The 17,623-nt window shown below is 43.7% G+C and overlaps 1 protein-coding gene across 6 annotated transcripts in view; it reads left to right on the top strand.

The window, feature by feature from the left end:
* The window catches only part of LOC126376206 (two pore channel protein 1-like), a 36,667-nt gene that overhangs the window by 3,133 nt on the left and 15,911 nt on the right, over positions 1–17,623 (top strand). For 3 of the 6 annotated variants that reach the window (XM_050023452.1, XM_050023457.1, XM_050023454.1), the window contains exons 2-6: positions 13,029–13,070; positions 14,357–14,493; positions 15,431–15,595; positions 16,490–16,615; positions 17,234–17,414. In XM_050023452.1, the coding sequence (XP_049879409.1) occupies positions 13,029–13,070; positions 14,357–14,493; positions 15,431–15,595; positions 16,490–16,615; positions 17,234–17,414 (651 nt within the window). Of the gene's footprint in view, positions 1–10,883; positions 10,988–13,028; positions 13,071–14,356; positions 14,494–15,430; positions 15,596–16,489; positions 16,616–17,233; positions 17,415–17,623 lie in introns of those variants that run through there. The other 3 variants (XM_050023453.1, XM_050023456.1, XM_050023458.1) reach the window with 3 other exon arrangements.

Here is a 17,623-nt window from a genome sequence, read left to right as displayed (position 1 = left end):
GTACATTCGCGCCGGTTGCCCCCGACGGGCTATCAGACGTCGCAAGGCCATTATCGCCGAGCTCGCATCCAGGGTTGCTGCGAGGTCCAGGTGGACGGCGCGAGTAACCATGCAAGTGAATAATACACCCCACCTTTTCTCTCGGCGTCGTCCAATGGCCACCTGCATAGGACCGTAGTAATCTACGCCACAATGAACGAAGGCTCGGCGAGTGTTGAGTGTTCTAATGGCCGGTAAATCTCCCATCTTTGGCTGAGTAGGCTTGGCGTGACGTATTCGACACAGCTGGCATCGCGCAACCACTGCACGCACGGTAGTTCTTCCTCGCAGTATCCAGAAGCGTTCCCTCATTTGGTTGAGCACAGCCTCATGGTTACTGTGCAGCGCACGCACGTGATAAGAGCGCACCAGGAGCCGCGTGAGATGATCACGGCCGTCCAGAATGACTGGGTGTCTCTCGTCGAAGCTGAGGTCCGGCGCGGCGCTTAGGCGCCCCCGCACACGCAGCAGACCGTCGTCAAAAATCATGGGGTCCAGGGCGCGCAGTCGACTGTCAGCCGGAAGCGCGCGGCCAGCTCGCAACGCGCTAAGCTCCTTAGAAAATGAAGCCGCCTGCGATTGCACCAACAACCGCAGCTCGGCCTCGCGGAGATCCTCAGCGGTTATGCCGGCGCACCGTCGGCCTTGGCAGGTTCTGGTGAAGCAGATGACCCGCGCTACGACTCGCAGCGCGCGACTCCACGATGAATGACGTGCCGCATCGATGAGGGGTGATTTTGGTTCATCAACCACATTTACGAATGCGATCGTGCCCTCGTCCTCCTCCACCGGCTGCATGCCTTCAGTTCCCACGCCCGGCCACTGCTCCTGTGGACAACGTAGAAAAGGCGGACCCGCAACCCAGTTACTCTTACCCCCCGGCCAAACCAACTTGGTGGCTTCGTCTGCTGGATTGTTTTGGGAAGGAACCCAGCGCCAATTGCCTCGAGACACACATTGATCTATCTCAGCCAACCGGTGGGCAACAAATTTCGGGTAATCGCGATTGTCGTTCGCAATCCACGCCAGCACCGTCCTCGAATCCGACCATAAGGTAGTACTACTGATAGACTTACCTATCTCATTTACCACGGTATTTGCTAGTCGACACGCCAACACCGCTGCCTGCAGCTCCATCCGCGGAATGGACACTATCTTTAAGGGAGCAACTCTTGCCTTACCAGCCACCATAGCGACAGTTCGCTGTCCATCTTCTCCCGCGCCCACGATGTACGCCACAGCAGCGTAGGCCAACTCGCTCGCATCTGCGAACACATGGAGCTCCACTTCATCTCCCGTGATCCTATACCATCGCGCGATGCTTACCTCTCGCAGCAGTTGCAGGTCTTTCAGCCATTTTTCCCACAGCTCTTTCTCTAATTCCTTTAACTGCTCGTCCCATCCAATGCCTGATCGCCAAATCCTTTGCATAAGGATTCGCGACTGTATGGTACAAGGACTAGCCAAACCGAGTGGGTCAAAAATACTCATGACAAAGCTTAGAAACTGACGCTTCGTCGGTGTCACATGTCCCTCCACTATCTCAGGTGGCAGCCTCTTGAATGACAGGTCAAAAGAGAATGTGTCTGACTCGGGTGACCACATCATTCCCAGAGTCCTCTCTTGCTCGCTGCTCAATTTCCCCTCTTCTATTCTCGTCGGTTCCGCCGTAACCTCTGGCAGCTGTTTTCGCAGTTCAGATGAGTTAGATACCCACCCCCGTATGTTGAGGCCTCCTTCTCGATGGATCGTGCTGACTTCCTCGATCAACTTCCGTGCCTCCGCGACCGTTGATACACTGTCCAGATAGTCGTCCATGTAATGTTTATCATGGACGGCACTTACCCCCTCAGGATAAGTATCCCTGAACTCGTCCGCGTTTCGTCGTAGCACGTAGTTTGCCGAGCAGGGTGAGGACGTGGCGCCAAAGATCATCGACGTCATCACGTAGACGTCGGGCTCACGACTGCGCTCCATGCCTCGCCACAAAAACAACTGCGCTCCCCTATCGGCTTCACGGATCTTCACTCGGAGAAACATATCCATTATGTCTCCGGTGAAGGCGATCGGCCCCGACCGAAACCTAAAAAGAATTCCCAAGAGGGAGTTGAGCAAATCAGGTCCACTAAACAACCTGTCATTCAGACTGGTACCCTGGTACTCCGCCGCTGCGTCGTACACCAGTCGCAACTTCCCCGGCTTATTTGGGTTCTTTACCCCAAAATGAGGTAAATACCACACGGGAGAGTTCTTCACGCCGTCAGTCACTTTATGGGCATAGCCCTCCTTTACCAACCTGTCAATCTGAGCACAATAGGCGGACGCATACTCCGCATCGGCATCCATTTTTCGCTCGATACCCAGCAGTCGTCGGCGCGCGTACGCGTGGTTATCCGGCATTTCCACTGCTGCGCGATTCCAGAGAAGACCTACCTCCCATCCGCCTTCCACTCGCCTCGCCGTTGACTCCAAAATCCTCATTGCTTGATCGTTTTCGGCATTCCGTCGTGGGACCTTACTTACCCCGATCGCCTCCAACTCAAATTGCGCCTTCACTAGGCTATGGAGGGATGCGTCTGACACCTGTACGCAATTTACCATCTCGATCGGACCCGAAACGGTACCCACGGGACCATGAACCACCCATCCTAACTGTGTCAATGAGGCAACTGGCTTACCGGATTTACCTTTTCTAACTTCGGTACCCACAATTAATTCCCAATTATCTTGGCCCAAGAGCAACATGGGTCGCACGCCCTCCATCGCCACGCAGTCCAAGGCGCGTAGGTGGGGGTTCGCTTCCAGCACGCATGCCGGCAAAGTGTGCACCGGCAGTTCAGCGTTGTGCATCGTTCGTACGCTTACCACATGGCACTCTCCGTTGGTACCCCGAAGTTTGATCTTCACTCTTCGTGACTGATTGTCCTCAACAATATTGCCGCCCGCGATCACCAGGCGCAGCGGGGCAACAGGCCCGCCAATACCCTCAACGCACGACTCGTCAACCACGGATATGGTGGCTCCGTCATCAAGGAGTGCGTAAGTGGGCGTCTCACGCCCGTCGTCGTCGATGATGGTGACTGGCAGCACCTTCAGCAGGGCGCGCGTTCTCTCGCCGCCCATGGTCGTTACTGCTTCTTCAGTCCTCTCGGGGTTGGCCGACGCGCTGCTCCCCGCAGCCGGCCTGTCCTCGTGCAGCAGCGTGTGGTGCGGCCATCGACACCTGCTACATCGCTTGGCTTTACAGTATTTTCTGGAATGAGACCCAAGAAGGCACTTAAAGCACAGTTTACGATCTTTTACCAACTTCCATCTGTCTCTTGTCGTCATCTTTCGGAACTGTTCACACTGTGGCAATTGATGAGGTAAGTTACACAAGACACACTTACAGTCTTTCACTACGGTCTCTGCACGGGCACTCGAGCCATTGTCTTTGCGGTCTACAGACGAAGTCGCTTCAGCCTGCGTCATCACCTTGTGCTGTACAGGTCGCACGCTCCTCTTCTGCTCTCGGCTTGCTCTCACAGGTACGTTCTGGACCGGCAGAGTAAAAGGGTTTGCTGGTGCATAGTACACTGAAGCTCGAGACAACTGTCCAAGAAACTCCACCACAAGTTCAAGACTCGGTGACACTCGTAAGTCCACATCACTGGAAATGTCTTTTTTCATAATAAACTCACCATATTGAGCGCGCTGGTACGGAGTCAATTTATTTAAAATGTCCGATACAACCTGAGGGTTATTTAAGTAACCGTCCGCGCGCACCGCCCTCAGCAACGACACACAGTTCTTTACGACCGCGGTGAAGCCGCGCAACTCACGTCCACTGTCTGTAACACGCGGCAGTTCACGAACTTTGTTCATCGCGCACTCCAGCAGCAAGGTAGGATGCCCAAACTCCTCTTCCAGCACCTTCATGATTTCTTCAGGCTCGTCGCATGCTCTAAGTAAATCTTCTACCGCCATTTTAGCTACCCCTTGTAACGCTGCCTGCAATCTCGCAATATTCTCAAATGCCTCAAAGTTGTACATTTTCGTCGAATTATAATAGGTGCGTCTAAACGCCAACCAGTCTGCAGGGTTACCAGTAAAGGTCGGTAGCTCATACGTTTGCTTTGGCCTTGGTCTAGAAGAACGTCCCGTAGTTACGGCCTCAACGAGTCGATTCATATGTACGATATATTCCTCAGACGTAGGCGGTCTTGATGGTAGATTGCGGTAGCCTGTCAACGTCCCTGACTCCGGCTGATTTCGAAGGAGCGGCTTCTCATTTTTATTTTTGTGGGTAGGTGCATGCGAATTTAGAGGCCGAGGACGCGCAAGGAGCGCATCAGTGCCACCCCCGCGCCGTACCCATTCCTCGGTTCTATCCATCTGCACTAACCTTGACCTCGTGGATGATTCATCACCTCCTTCATCATCAGCCGCCATACGTGCCATGTCATGAGCCAATTTTTTCTTTAATACTACCTTCTTAGCCTGTGCTCGCTGAATTGTCGCGTCTAGCTCTGCTAACTGTACCTCGGCTTCACATTGTTTTAAGCGCCGTTGTGACTCTCGGCTGGATGCGTTACTCCTGACGCTTTGCGCTTTCCTCCTCACTGTATTGGGCGTGACACGACTCGCATCTCCTCCTGCATGGTCCCGCAGCGGCTCACAGTAGCTATGATCCACGTGATCATCCTCCGGCATCACCGGGGTGCTACATCTTCCTTCTGTCGGGTCAACATACCCTGGGGACGACGCTAGTACACGCTCTTCACCATCAGTGGCAACAGTCGCATCCAAAGATCGTCTCGCATCCATATCGGCCACACGCCGCTGCCTTCTCGTCTTCACCGTACTCATTTTTTTTTCCGTTAAAATTCCGTTACGTAACCTCCACTAGTCGTACGATCCGGCGATTTTGAAGGACCACACAATATGTAATTTAGGCACAGGGATCTTTGCGCACGTCTAGTGGTCGCATCGGAACTTTAATAAAATGAGCACTTTTCACTATATATCGTCTTTTACTTCGTCACACAATTTTAATATACAATTTTTAGCCAGAGCTAGATTTCCTTCACACGGAACAAAGACAAGTCCCTCATACTAAAAGTAAGGGTACAATAATAATTTTAAATTTCCAAATACCCTACAAAATATTAATATTTATAAAATAAATAAGTTTGTTTCCTATGAACATATTAATAATAGGTAGGTTCTCGTTTACAACTGGTTCGGACCATAGTGCTGTCGATAACATGCCGAATTAGACGCAAATTAAGAGAAAGGGAAGTGTAATAATGGAGGTCGTCCATTACTTTTTAGCGTTTTACGGCCATTTAAATTTCGAGTAAAACATAGAATTAGGAATAAAGTAAAACCCAAAAGGGTCGGCGCCCTATACTAATTGGTGCGGGGCGAAGAGTCAGTGTTCTATACATAATTTAGTAGGTATAGTATTATTTATGCTATGCCTAAGTCATCACTAATTTAAGAGCCACGCTCTTGTTCGTGTAGCATCCTCCATGCTACTTTTAGGGAAAATGAAGCAGTGGTTTCCCTCTTGCCTTCTGCCCATGCTTAAGTGCCTATGCCTAAGTACTCTAAAAATAAAAAAAATAATGAAAAGAGTTTTATTTCTATAAATCTATAACAAACAAGTTACAGGGGCTTCCCTAAAAGTAGTCGCATGACACTTGTGATGGGAATGCCTCGCTCTTCCAACACAATCAGTATTATTTACAATAATTTGATTTACAAAAAACTCTACTTACATACATAAACAGCCTTTATACGTCCCACTGCTGGGCACAGGCCCAGGCTGGGCAGTACTCTGCTTAAAAAGGAATAATTCTAATTGGCATATCAACATGCAGGTAATTAATATGCGGCTCTCGTTTCAATTGTGTAAGTCGTATTGCGAGCGTGGCAAATTGTGCATTTCAAAAGAAAATCGCGTGAAGCAAGGTCGCCGCGATCGTCATTCTAAAACTCTTGCTCTATTTCACAACTTCAGTTGTAGGTATATTTTCTCCATTCATATTTTACCCCCCTGAATCACCTAAATTTCCGAAAAAGTAAGACGAATGTGCTTCAAAAGGTGCGTTAAGCCGATGCGTTGGACCGACCTACTTAACCTAACCAACCCACAGTCTTCTTCTATCGTGTGGGTTGTGAGATGGAGTGCCAACCCCATCAACCCTGGTGTCAGGGTTACTATTGAGCCGCCAAAGGCCCCTGACATGGCTCATGTAACGACTACTTACTTACATCAGTAAGTAGTAACCGGGACCAACGGCTTAACGTGCATTCCGAAGCACGGATCATCTTACTTTCGGACAATCAGGTGATCAGCCTGTAATGTCCTAACCAAACTAGGGATCACAAAGTGATTTTTGTGATATGTCCCCACCGGGATTTGAACCCGGGACCTCCGGATCGTAAGCACAACGCTCAACCACTGGACCACGCAGGCCGTTGGGCCGAAATTTTGTCTGAAATTAGCATCTAAATATAAAATGTAATTTGCTATTGCTGAAGTTCTATAGGTACCTAGTTCCTCAAAAACTTTAAAATCCTTTCGTTTTATCCTAGATGTGCGTCTAAGTTCGAAATCTGTATAGGTTTATTACGTGTAATGTATCAAATAACTTAATAACAACGTAGTATCACGCGTATATTCCCGAAGGAAACTGACAACACCAAAACAACACGATGAAAAGCGCCTGAAAGTTATTTAATGCAACATTAAATAATATTAACACTAATTTTGAATTTTTTTGTTGTCAGGCGTTGTCGTTTTCATTCAGTACTTCAATTAACTACGGCTACGGTACATTAATTTGTCTTTTTAACAATAGGTCTTTCCCACGCGTAATTGTCAATGACCGGTTATTGTTAGGTCTCTCATTAAGTTATAAGTGTGGCGGTTGTGGTTGAATCGCCAATGGTTGTTAGGTTTGAGCACACCCTGAACACTTCAAACAAAAAACCTCGTTTTGACACACTGCATGGGGGTTAAAATAGCCACATCGAAGCAATTTATCTAAGAAATCAATATAGCTATTTGACATTTGTTTGCATTGCGCACTTACTTTTATATGCGCAAATGTCAAATTGCAATATTGCTTTCTTAGATGAATTGCTTCGATGTGGCCATTTTAACGCCACAGATTAGTTTATTAATTCTGTTGACAATTGCAACATAAAAATACCTTTTAAAAAAAGGTTATAAAAAATATTAATTCTTTACTTTTCAATTAATTTCATATTCATCGATCTATTTCTTAATGTCGAACGTGTTTGTAACCTTTGTAATTACTTAAAGTGAATTATATGCGAAGTGGCAAAACAATCAGCGATTCTTTACTACAGTTTCATCATCTCTAAGAGCCACGCTCTTGTCGGTGTAGCATTCTCCTAACTCTCCATGCTACTTTTTTAGGGAAAAATAGGGCAGTGGTTTCCCTCTTGCCTTTCGCCCCGCAGTAGGTACTCTGTCTGACGCAAGTGGGATGGCGCCCAGAGTAGCCTATTACAAAGCCATACTAGGACTCCTGTCCTCCGCCTCTGAATAGTACCGACAGTTACTGATGCCCTCTATCAGGTTCCGGTACACAGTGTACTACAGTTTACGAGTGGTGAAATTAATTAAACCACATACTTTAGCAAATACCACCCTTACCGTTCTATAAGTAGTAGATAGATACAATCTTGCGTCTTAGCATATCGATGCGAGAGATTTTATATGAAAGCGCACGTAAAATTTAGCGTAGGTACTTTTTAGGTTCTGTGTACGAAAAGCATTCATATTCCATTGATCTCTATTGTAATTCTTTACGCTATGGTTGGTGCGCTGATATGCTGAAAATAACAGGCAACATATTCGACAATAGACTTGGTCAAGGCTAGAGTGACTAGGCGTTTTCTAGGGAAGGTTTTCGGTTGCATTCAATTCATCAAGTGCCTGTCAAATGCTAACGTTCGTACGCCCTTATATACAGGGTGTTAGTGACATCGTAACTAATACTAAGGGGGATGATTCAGACCATGATTCTGAGTTAATATCAAGTGGAATGTACCAATACCAATCTCATCAACCCTGGTGCCAGGGTTACTATTGAGCCGCCAAAGGCCACTGACATGGCTCACGTAACGACTACTTACTTACATCAGTAAGTAGTAACCGGGACCAACGGCTTTTTATGCTTAGGATCCCTTCATCACAACCTCAACTTCTTAGGATCCCTTCATTACAACCCACACGGGAGAAGAAGAATAGAAATACCTAGGTTTTCGTTAGATTGGAAGGCAGTTGTAACCAAATTATATTCAAGATACCGCACAAATTCCGCCTCGATTGAATAAGACAATGCAATCTCCTACAGACAGACACTGATTGAATTATGATGTAATTGATGACGTCACTTTTGGTAAGCTGAAGACAGAAGGAACTTAGATTGTGGTTGTCATAAGCTCACAACTATATCCCAATTGGGGTAGTCAAAGGTCCATTGCAAGATGAACTAAGTACCCACACCTCACTGAACTTTCTGTTCTCTTCCAACCTGGTGTCAGTGTTACTATTGAGCCGCCAAAGGCCCCTGACATGGCTCATGTCACTACTTACCTACATCAGTAAGTAGTAACGAGGATTAACGGCTTAACGTACCTTCCGAAGCACGGATCATTTTACTTTCGGACAATTAAGTGATCAACGTTCTGTTAGCCGTGGAAGCTTAAAGTGCAAGTGCGGCACTGTTCCCCAAACGATGGAACATCTTACATCGTGTCCTGCGTGCCCGAACACCTGCACGCAGGAGGATCTGATGAGCGCTGCAGATAGCGCCATACTTGTTGCCAAGTGTTGGGCCGATACAATTTAGTTTGCCATCGACACGATAAGAAGAACTTTCTGTTAGACCAACGCGATAGATGGTGAGCCGTATCGCCATCTAACGTATAATGGTCGAGCCAACTGTGTTAGTGGGGTTATCAGGTGTCGATAAAATGAGCTTTGTATTGTAATGAGATACTTTTCAGATTAAATTCTTTGAAAATCCCATAGATGGCGTTGTTCAGTTTCTCTCTCTAGCGTAATCTTTGATGAAACTTCGGTGGTATTTTATGTGTGAAGCGTATCGTCAGGTTATTATCCTCTCTACTCACACTCTAACGTTGTCCCGTTTTTCACAAGGTCCCTTATATAACCAGAAGGTTTTACAGGTCCGGTTTTCTTAAAGAAGCGACTGCTGTCTGACCTTCCAACTCGCGATGGGAAAACCAGCATAATACTTTCGAAACGTTCGGGGATGTGAGTTTCCTCACGATGTTTTCCCTTGTCGCTGAGCACGTGATAATCATTTACGGTCCAAACGTGAATTCGAAATCAATTTCTAAAATCATTAGTTTAAGCTCGTGTAGAATTCGAATCTGGGACCTCAGTGAGAGAAGGCCAAAAAACCTACTCAAAAAAGAATAAAAAAGATTTTTACCTAGTTACTTGGCTGTGTAACGTATGCAGTATTTGCGTCATTGTTTTCTTTATTCAGTTCAGACTAACCATGGCGTTTCAGTAAAAAGTAAAACAACTATTAATGTAAATGTTTACTATGATAGCGATATGATAGCGCAATATGTAGGGGTAGCAACGAAAATAGAAGATTCGGACAACTACAACTTCGTTTTACACGACTAAATCTAGCTGCATCTCTTTTCGGGAAATTTCGCCACCAAACTTGAAATTTTGAGATTCACCCTACAAGACAAATTATGAAATTTATTTATTTATCTAATAATTACAACTATAAGTTACCATACGCCTATATGCCCAAGGCGGTAACTTAGACACATACATTAATATAAAAATATTAAATTCTGATTAAGTACTAAATAAAGACAGATCTAAAACTATTGAAAAACATTTTCTTTTTCTATTTAACTTATTTATGAATTTTAATCAAGGAAAACGTAATAATAAGTCCGAAAACCACATTTTTCTATGACGTCATAGTGTGCTTGCTTTTTCATAATGAATTCTACAGTAATTTCGTGTTTTGACATTAGGAAAAAGTAACTGATTTGACTGGCGGGAAACTAGCCTGTAGGCATAGAATACTATATAGGTTACGTTTGTATGCGTCCGAATAGGCACTAATGTCTTCTTTTGACGTAGTTTTAGATTATTAGTAATCAGACAAAAATATATACCCCCCCCCCCCCCCCTCGGTCTTACTTTAGTCTTCAATCGCATGGCGTCAGACGTCACACATACAGATGCGCGTGTACGATAACGTCAATGTGTAGTGTCTGTGTAAAACGAGGTGTTGTATGAAGTGTCCGGGGTATGCCCTTTCTTGGATAAATAAAGTACTTGGGGGTTAAAATGGCCACATCGAAGCAATTCATCTAAGAAAGCAATATTGCTATTTGACATTTGTTTGCATTGCGCACTTACTTTTATATGCGCGAATGTCAAATTGCAATACTGCTTTCTTAGATCAATTGCTTCGATGTGGCCATTTTAAACCCCCTTGGCTCCTGTTTTTCTGTCTCTACCACCGGACGATCTTCTGTTATCTTGTCCTAATTTTTTTGTCCACACTTTATTAAGTCTTAGCGTTTCCCCGGTAGCAATTAACTTGTCTCTTTATTAAGTATTTTATTAATTATTACTTTTATTATTCAGTCAGGATCAATTTAATACGCATTGAGTAAATATTATGTTAAATAAGTACGAATAAGTAATCATACATAATAATAATCGTTAGTAACCATTTTAGTGAATGTAATTTAATAAATAATTATTTAATATATAATTATATTAAGATTGTACAGTGCAATAAGTAACTAAACAATAATACTTAGATAATCATGAGTTTAAAGTTCAGTAAACTTTTGGATCAAGTGAAGAGCGCGCCTGTTAAACTTTACTCCACCTTCAAGGATTTTATTGTTATCGGTGAGTGAACATTATCGGCGTCCGAAGGACCTAATATACGATCCCGACGACCCGATTATTCTAGCCATAGAGGCAGTCAATCAGCTCGCGACACCAAACACAGGACCCCGATACCGACTCCGCTGGTTTGGTCGACGATTTCCCTCAATCAGCGCTTATCGCTATCGACCCCCTAGGGTCGATTAATTCTTTCAAATATTTTTCCTCTCAGACGACGCCCTGAGCCGAGGTTCGCGCCCAACTGGGCACCCTCAGGCCTGTTGTCTTAAACGTTGTACCAGGTGAGAGCCTTCAGCGCTCCCCATTTGTCCGGCCAAGTATTTAATGCCATCTGCGGCAAATGTACAATAAGTCACGTCAAAAAAAAAATCTAAGGTGAGTGAACAACTGTCTTATAATTTAACTGATGTAACTCATGTAACTACTAATTACCTTCATCAGTAGGTATTAACCGGGACCAACGGCTTAACATGCCTTCCGAAGCATGGATCGGAGGTTGATAATCCACCTCACAAACCACACGATGGAAGACGGTAAGTTAACTTATCTTATCTATTATTTTTCTATGCCCTTTCATAGCATCACGCCTGTGTCCCCGAAGCGGTAGGCAGAGGTATAATATAGAGGATCCGTGCTTCGGAAGGCACTTTAAGCCGTTGGTCCCGGTTACCCAACAGACGCCCTGAGTCAGTTGCGCCCAGTTGGGCGCGAACCTTGACTCAAACGTCGTCTGAGAGGAAAATATTTGAAAGATTTAATCGGTCGATAGCGATAAACGCTGAATGAAGGAAATCGTCGACCAAGCCGTCGGGGTGCGAACCTCGGCATAGTTTCCATAGAAAATCGCATCGCATAACATAAAACGGAAACGTGTTATCAGGCTATTATCTAATTACTAATTATAATTATGCATGAATAAGGTGATTCGCAAACTCGGTCGGTACAAACAGTTAAATAATGGAAGCTTAAGATTTCCTATTTAACGAGGTCGCTACCACTAGGGATGCACTACGTAACTACGTCTCTCTTTCTTAGATTTGAGACCTTCTGTTATGTATTTTTTGCCACTTTTCCCTTATTTAGTAAAGTTATTGACAGGTGCCCTGTTTATCAAAACTTACAAGCCAAATAACAAGTTGTCACAACAACAACAACATTTAACAACAAACAACACTACAACAATTTAACTACACATGTAAATTACACGTTACAAGTGTCAATATTTATTTCACAAGTATATTTTACAATCTCTCTACATTTTTTTAGGCACAATACCGTGTTTATCAAAACTTACAAGTCTTCACTTTCACACAAGCTACAAGTTACTCACAAGTAATACGTGTAAATTACGTTGATCAAGAAAAGTAAAATGTAAAGGATTGTAAAATGTACTTGTAACATAAATATTGACGCTTGTAATTTACATGTGTAGTTTTGATAAACACATTCTTGTAAATGACAATTTTTACAAGGAAATTTTATTTTGGCGTCACACAGATACGCGTGTACGATAACGTCAATGTGTAGTGTCTGTGTAAAACGAGGTTGTTTGTATGAAGTGTGCATCACTACATAGTATAAAACAAAGTCGCTTTTGTGTTCCTATATCCATATGTACGCTTATATCTTTAAAACTACGCAACGGATTTTGATGCGGTTTTTTTAATAGATAGTGATTCAAGAGGAAGGTTTATATGTATAATAACATCCATTAAATAGTGGAGAAATACTGTTATTTTTGAGGTTTTTAATGTGATGTCGTAAATAATTTAACTTTTTCCCCACCATTGCACCCGAGCGAACTGTAAAGTAATGACCACAGCGCGGGTCCGTAGTGTAGGTCCGTAACCTACAACTTCGGCCCTGTGTGAATGACCGGATGTGTGTAGTCACTGAAGCATTGTAAATCATTTCGTACCTTACCATTCAGTTCACTCCACTTGTAGTGTTTTGTGCATTTTGTGTGAATTGCTATGTTTTTAATTGTGCAATGGATAAAGCAGTTATTTCTATGAAAGGTAATGTTTTTTGACGATTTTAGATAACAATGCCGACTGGTCGGATGACACGACTGTGCTACCAAGTAAGTTGTCAGTAGTGGACTCGTTAAGCTAGCCACACATAGAGCCGGGGAGCCGGGATATGGGATTTCGAATGAAACAGCATATAAAACCATAGCGCCTTTTCACTTATACTAGCATCTAAAGTAGCAGTACGTAGTTCCATTTTCGACCATTATTTTTCAATGAATGAATTTCCAATCGGCATTCCACAAAAACACGATAGATGGCGTTGTTAAGTTTTTTCTTCGTTTTTTAAACTTCTAATTTCATGGATTATTGACATAATATGCATCTTTTATCTTTATTTTTAGGTATAAATGATGGCTTTTTTTATTACACCAAGGTACAATTACAACTTTCACCTATTATTATTCTGATCAAAATAAAGAGAAGCAATATGTATAAGTAGCAACATCATTCTATACACAATACAATACAATACAAATACACTTTATTGCACCAAAATAAAAAGAAATAATTACAAAAAGTCTCTTAACTAAGTACATGGCAAATGGCGGCCTTATCGCACAATCAATAATACTTTATTGCACAACAACATATATAAAGGACATAAACATACGCGCAATGTGATCCACATATCAAGCAACAGTTAGTTTTATATATGCTTCTGCCATTACATTACATTTTTCAATAATTATGTACCCCAGCAATGAAAAAATAGGTAATTATCACGTTAAAAGTGAACAACGCCATCTATCGTGTGTTTGTAGAACGTCGATTGGAAAGTCCCTCATTCTCCCGCCGTTGCAACGATGTTACCCGACCAGCGGGCTTAGCACCGTAAGCGCGCGACTCTTTCTCGCCGCGAGAGAGACCATCTGTCTCTTTCTGTGCAGTACTGTAAGAGAGTGACGGGTGACGTATGTTGAGTAGGGATGAAAATGGCGAAAGATACTCATTTGTTTTTTTCGCAACTTTGAATCTTGAAATCAAGAAAATGGAATTGCCGAAAAATATAAAACACGACATTCTTTGTTATTAATAATTCAATTATTTTTGATTATGTAAAGTAGGATGCTGATTTCACCATAAAGTTATTTTATTATTATTAGTCCTAAAATACAATGTTAAATATACATATGTAAAATACATGTAAAAAACGGAATCTTCCGAAAGATACATCGTAAGAAGTCATTGAGTTTCTGTATTTTATTTATAGAAAAATACAAAGTCCGATTGAAACCTACTTACATGTATTTTACTTGTGATTTTCAACCCTAATGTCGAGGCGAGAAACAGTCGCAGTACTATACTTATGTATTTAACTTCTTTTCCTTCTCGCTAGACACTCGAACCGGCACAGATAGCGCTGGAGACGGCACGCTGGACATGGGCAGCCGCTCCTCCCTCCACACGGGGCTCAACATGTCCGAGGACGAGCACTGGGAGATGAACTACCATGAAGCCGCCATCTACTTGGAGGTAACTTGTCTCGCATAATCGTGTATGATATAAACAGCCTATACATGGTGTTAGTGGCTTCGTAACGAATGCTGATGGGGGGTTATTCAGACCACCTTCTTCTTTGCGAGTCGATGGCGATCGCTACTAAATTGACGGTATAGGTACAGATATAGGTAGCCATAAAAGTACGTATGAGTGTTAGTGACACCGTAACGAATACTGAGGGGGATGATTCAGACCATGATTCTGAGTTAATATGAAGTGGAATTTACAAGTACGTACAGATATAGGTATGCCATAAAAGTACGTATGAGTGTTAGTGACACCGTAACGAATACTGAGGGGGATGATTCTGAGTTAATATCAAGTGGAATGTACAAGTACGTACAGATACAGGTAGGTATACAAGTACGTATGAGTGTTAGTGACACCGTAACGAATACTGAGGGGGATGATTCAAGTGGAATTTCCTGTCGGAAAATTTATTAAAATTTTAGTGTTTTATTTTAATTATTTTCAAATAAATTCGACTTGATATCTTCGCAGAATCAAGGTCTGAATCATTCCTCAAAGTTTTCGTTACGATGTCACTAACACCCTGTATATACGAGCCTGTATATACGATCCTGACGACCCGATTACTCTAGCCTAGCCATACCTAGAGGCGGCCAATATTGCAATTTGACATTTTGTTTTCATTGCGCACTTACTTTTATACGCGCAAATGTCAAACTGCAATATTGCTTTTTTAGATGAAGGCCTTTTTAACCCCCCTGATCACAATGCAATACCAAACTCTTTATTGCCAACATAAGATTCATCATACCCGTCTTAGAAGAATAACTGTGAATTGTCTACTTCTGATTGGCGTGTATCCCCAGTGGCGACTGGTAAAACAGATTCCCCTATCTCTTGTCCTTCGCCATCTCCAACTTCAAACATCCCTTGCTCCCAGGAAGGCCTTAACAACGAGAAGTTCGACTCGCATCCGTCGAGTCCTGAGGAGCTGCCTGCATACTTGCGCGTGCACAACCCCTGGTACCACGGGCTGGATCTGCTCGCGTCACTGGTGTTGATACTCCTGGCCTTTACCGAGGACCCTGCTGTACCAGCTTTCGAGGTCAGTTGCATAAATATTCATGATTTCCAGCGATATTCATAATTTGTGTTCTTCTATCGTGTGGGTTGTGAGGTGGATGACCAACCTCATCAAGCTAGGGTTATTATTGAGCCGCCAAAGGCCCCTGACGTGACTCAAGTTACGACTACGTACGTATCAGTAAGTAGTAACCGGGACCAACGGCTTAACGTGCCTTCCGAAGCACGGATCATCTTCATCATCAGCCCATTAACGTCCCCACTGCTGGGGCACGGGCCTTCCCTATGGATGGGTAGGGAGATCGGGCCTTAAACCATCACGCGGGCCCAGTGCGGATTGATGGTTATTAACGACTGTTAATGGAGGAGATAGCACGGAGGAGCTCGAGATGAAAACATATTTTTTTTTGTGCACGGATCATCTTACTTCTGGACAATCAGGTGATTAGCCTGCAGTGCATAATTTGGGTTGTCAGAGATTAAAAGAAACACTAAGGGTTTATTTTACGAGTTGCTCATAAACTGTCTGCGATCCTTAATTTGACCGTCATTTGCAAGGCTCACAGTTACTGTCGCATTCGATATACATGGTGTTAGAGACATCGTAACGAATACTTAGGGAGATGATTCAGACCATGATTCTGAGTTAATATCACGTAGAATTTTCCGTCGCAAAATTAATGTTTTTTTTTTGTATTTTTAATTTATTTTCCGTTCCATACTTTTGCGAGGGAATATTCCATTTGATATCAACTCAGAATCATGGCCTGAATCATCCCTCAAAGTTTTCGTTACGATGTCACTAACACCCTGTATAGAGCGGTATACCCGCGGCTCTCCGACCTCGCTTCTTTTTCAAAATTATTCCCGCGTTTTATTTCTATCGCTTATAGAACGAAATTGTATCCCATTGCAGTTGCCAGTATGGGCGCACGGTACTATAGAGCTGATGGCTCTGACGGTGATCGGTGTAGAGCTGCATCTGAAGCTCAAATGGATCGGCTGGGGCACCATCCTCAAGCATAAGAGGACCATGATCAAGGTATGGAGGTTCTTTGCTGCCGCCTAAAGGATGTTTTCGGGGTACCGAACTGAGCATAGTACCCCGCTAGCCACAAGTTAGTAGTGTGACTAGGGATCGCTACAGTTCAACATCAAATCATCACGAATGCAAACGACTTCTTCATGGGACCACTGCGAGACGTAATAGGAACCGATTCTATTCCACTTCGGTTCCAACTTTGGTTTATACTAGTAAAAGTCTCGGACAACGAGAAAGTTGATTTATCAAAAGATGCCTTAACCAATCAACCGGACACAACAAAATAGAATTCCAGTCAACAATGTCATATTTTTACGTTATGCAACACTGACAAGTAATGTCAACGTCCAATGACCTTCCTCTCTCTCTCTTGTCTACTGCACTCGACATGGCACATTAATTTTCTATTGTTTTTACAATCAAAATAAATCTATGTAATCATGTGAAGTAACGTTTCCATTCTAACGCTCCCTCCCTGCGGCTTTACCGCCCTACACAATTACAACAAACAAGTACAGCAACACCACATTTCTATGTTGGCAGAAATTCTGTATCCACATCTATGGACATACACAGATCTCTTATTCAACAAGCTACTAACCTGGCTTTCTCTTCCAGGGTATAACCCTGCTCATAATGGTGCTGGAGGCAGTGGTGGTGCTGTGCAGACAGTCATCTCACTTCCGCGTAACCCGGGCGCTCCGCCCCATCTTCCTGGTGGACACGAGGCACTGCGGCGGCGTCAGGCGGTTCATAAGACAGATACTGCAGTCATTGCCGCCTATCGTTGATATGCTGGGTAAGAATCATTTGTGAGAGAGACAGTGGCTGTGTCCATGGTATTGCGGCACGATGGGTGGCGATGGAGTCCCGACGTGCAGGCAGAGTAGTAGCAAGAGAGTAGGATGAGTAGTCATAGCGAATATATTTATTTTTTGACGTAACTTTAACACTTGGCCAGACAAATGCCATTATGTGCAGAGTTTGTACTCTGTTACAATATATACC

This window comes from Pectinophora gossypiella, chromosome 20, assembly GCF_024362695.1.
Source record: "Pectinophora gossypiella chromosome 20, ilPecGoss1.1, whole genome shotgun sequence".
Lineage (NCBI taxonomy): Eukaryota > Metazoa > Arthropoda > Insecta > Lepidoptera > Gelechiidae > Pectinophora > Pectinophora gossypiella.
The sequence above is the reverse complement of the archived record's forward strand: the minus strand, read 5'-3'. Positions and strand labels throughout refer to the sequence as shown.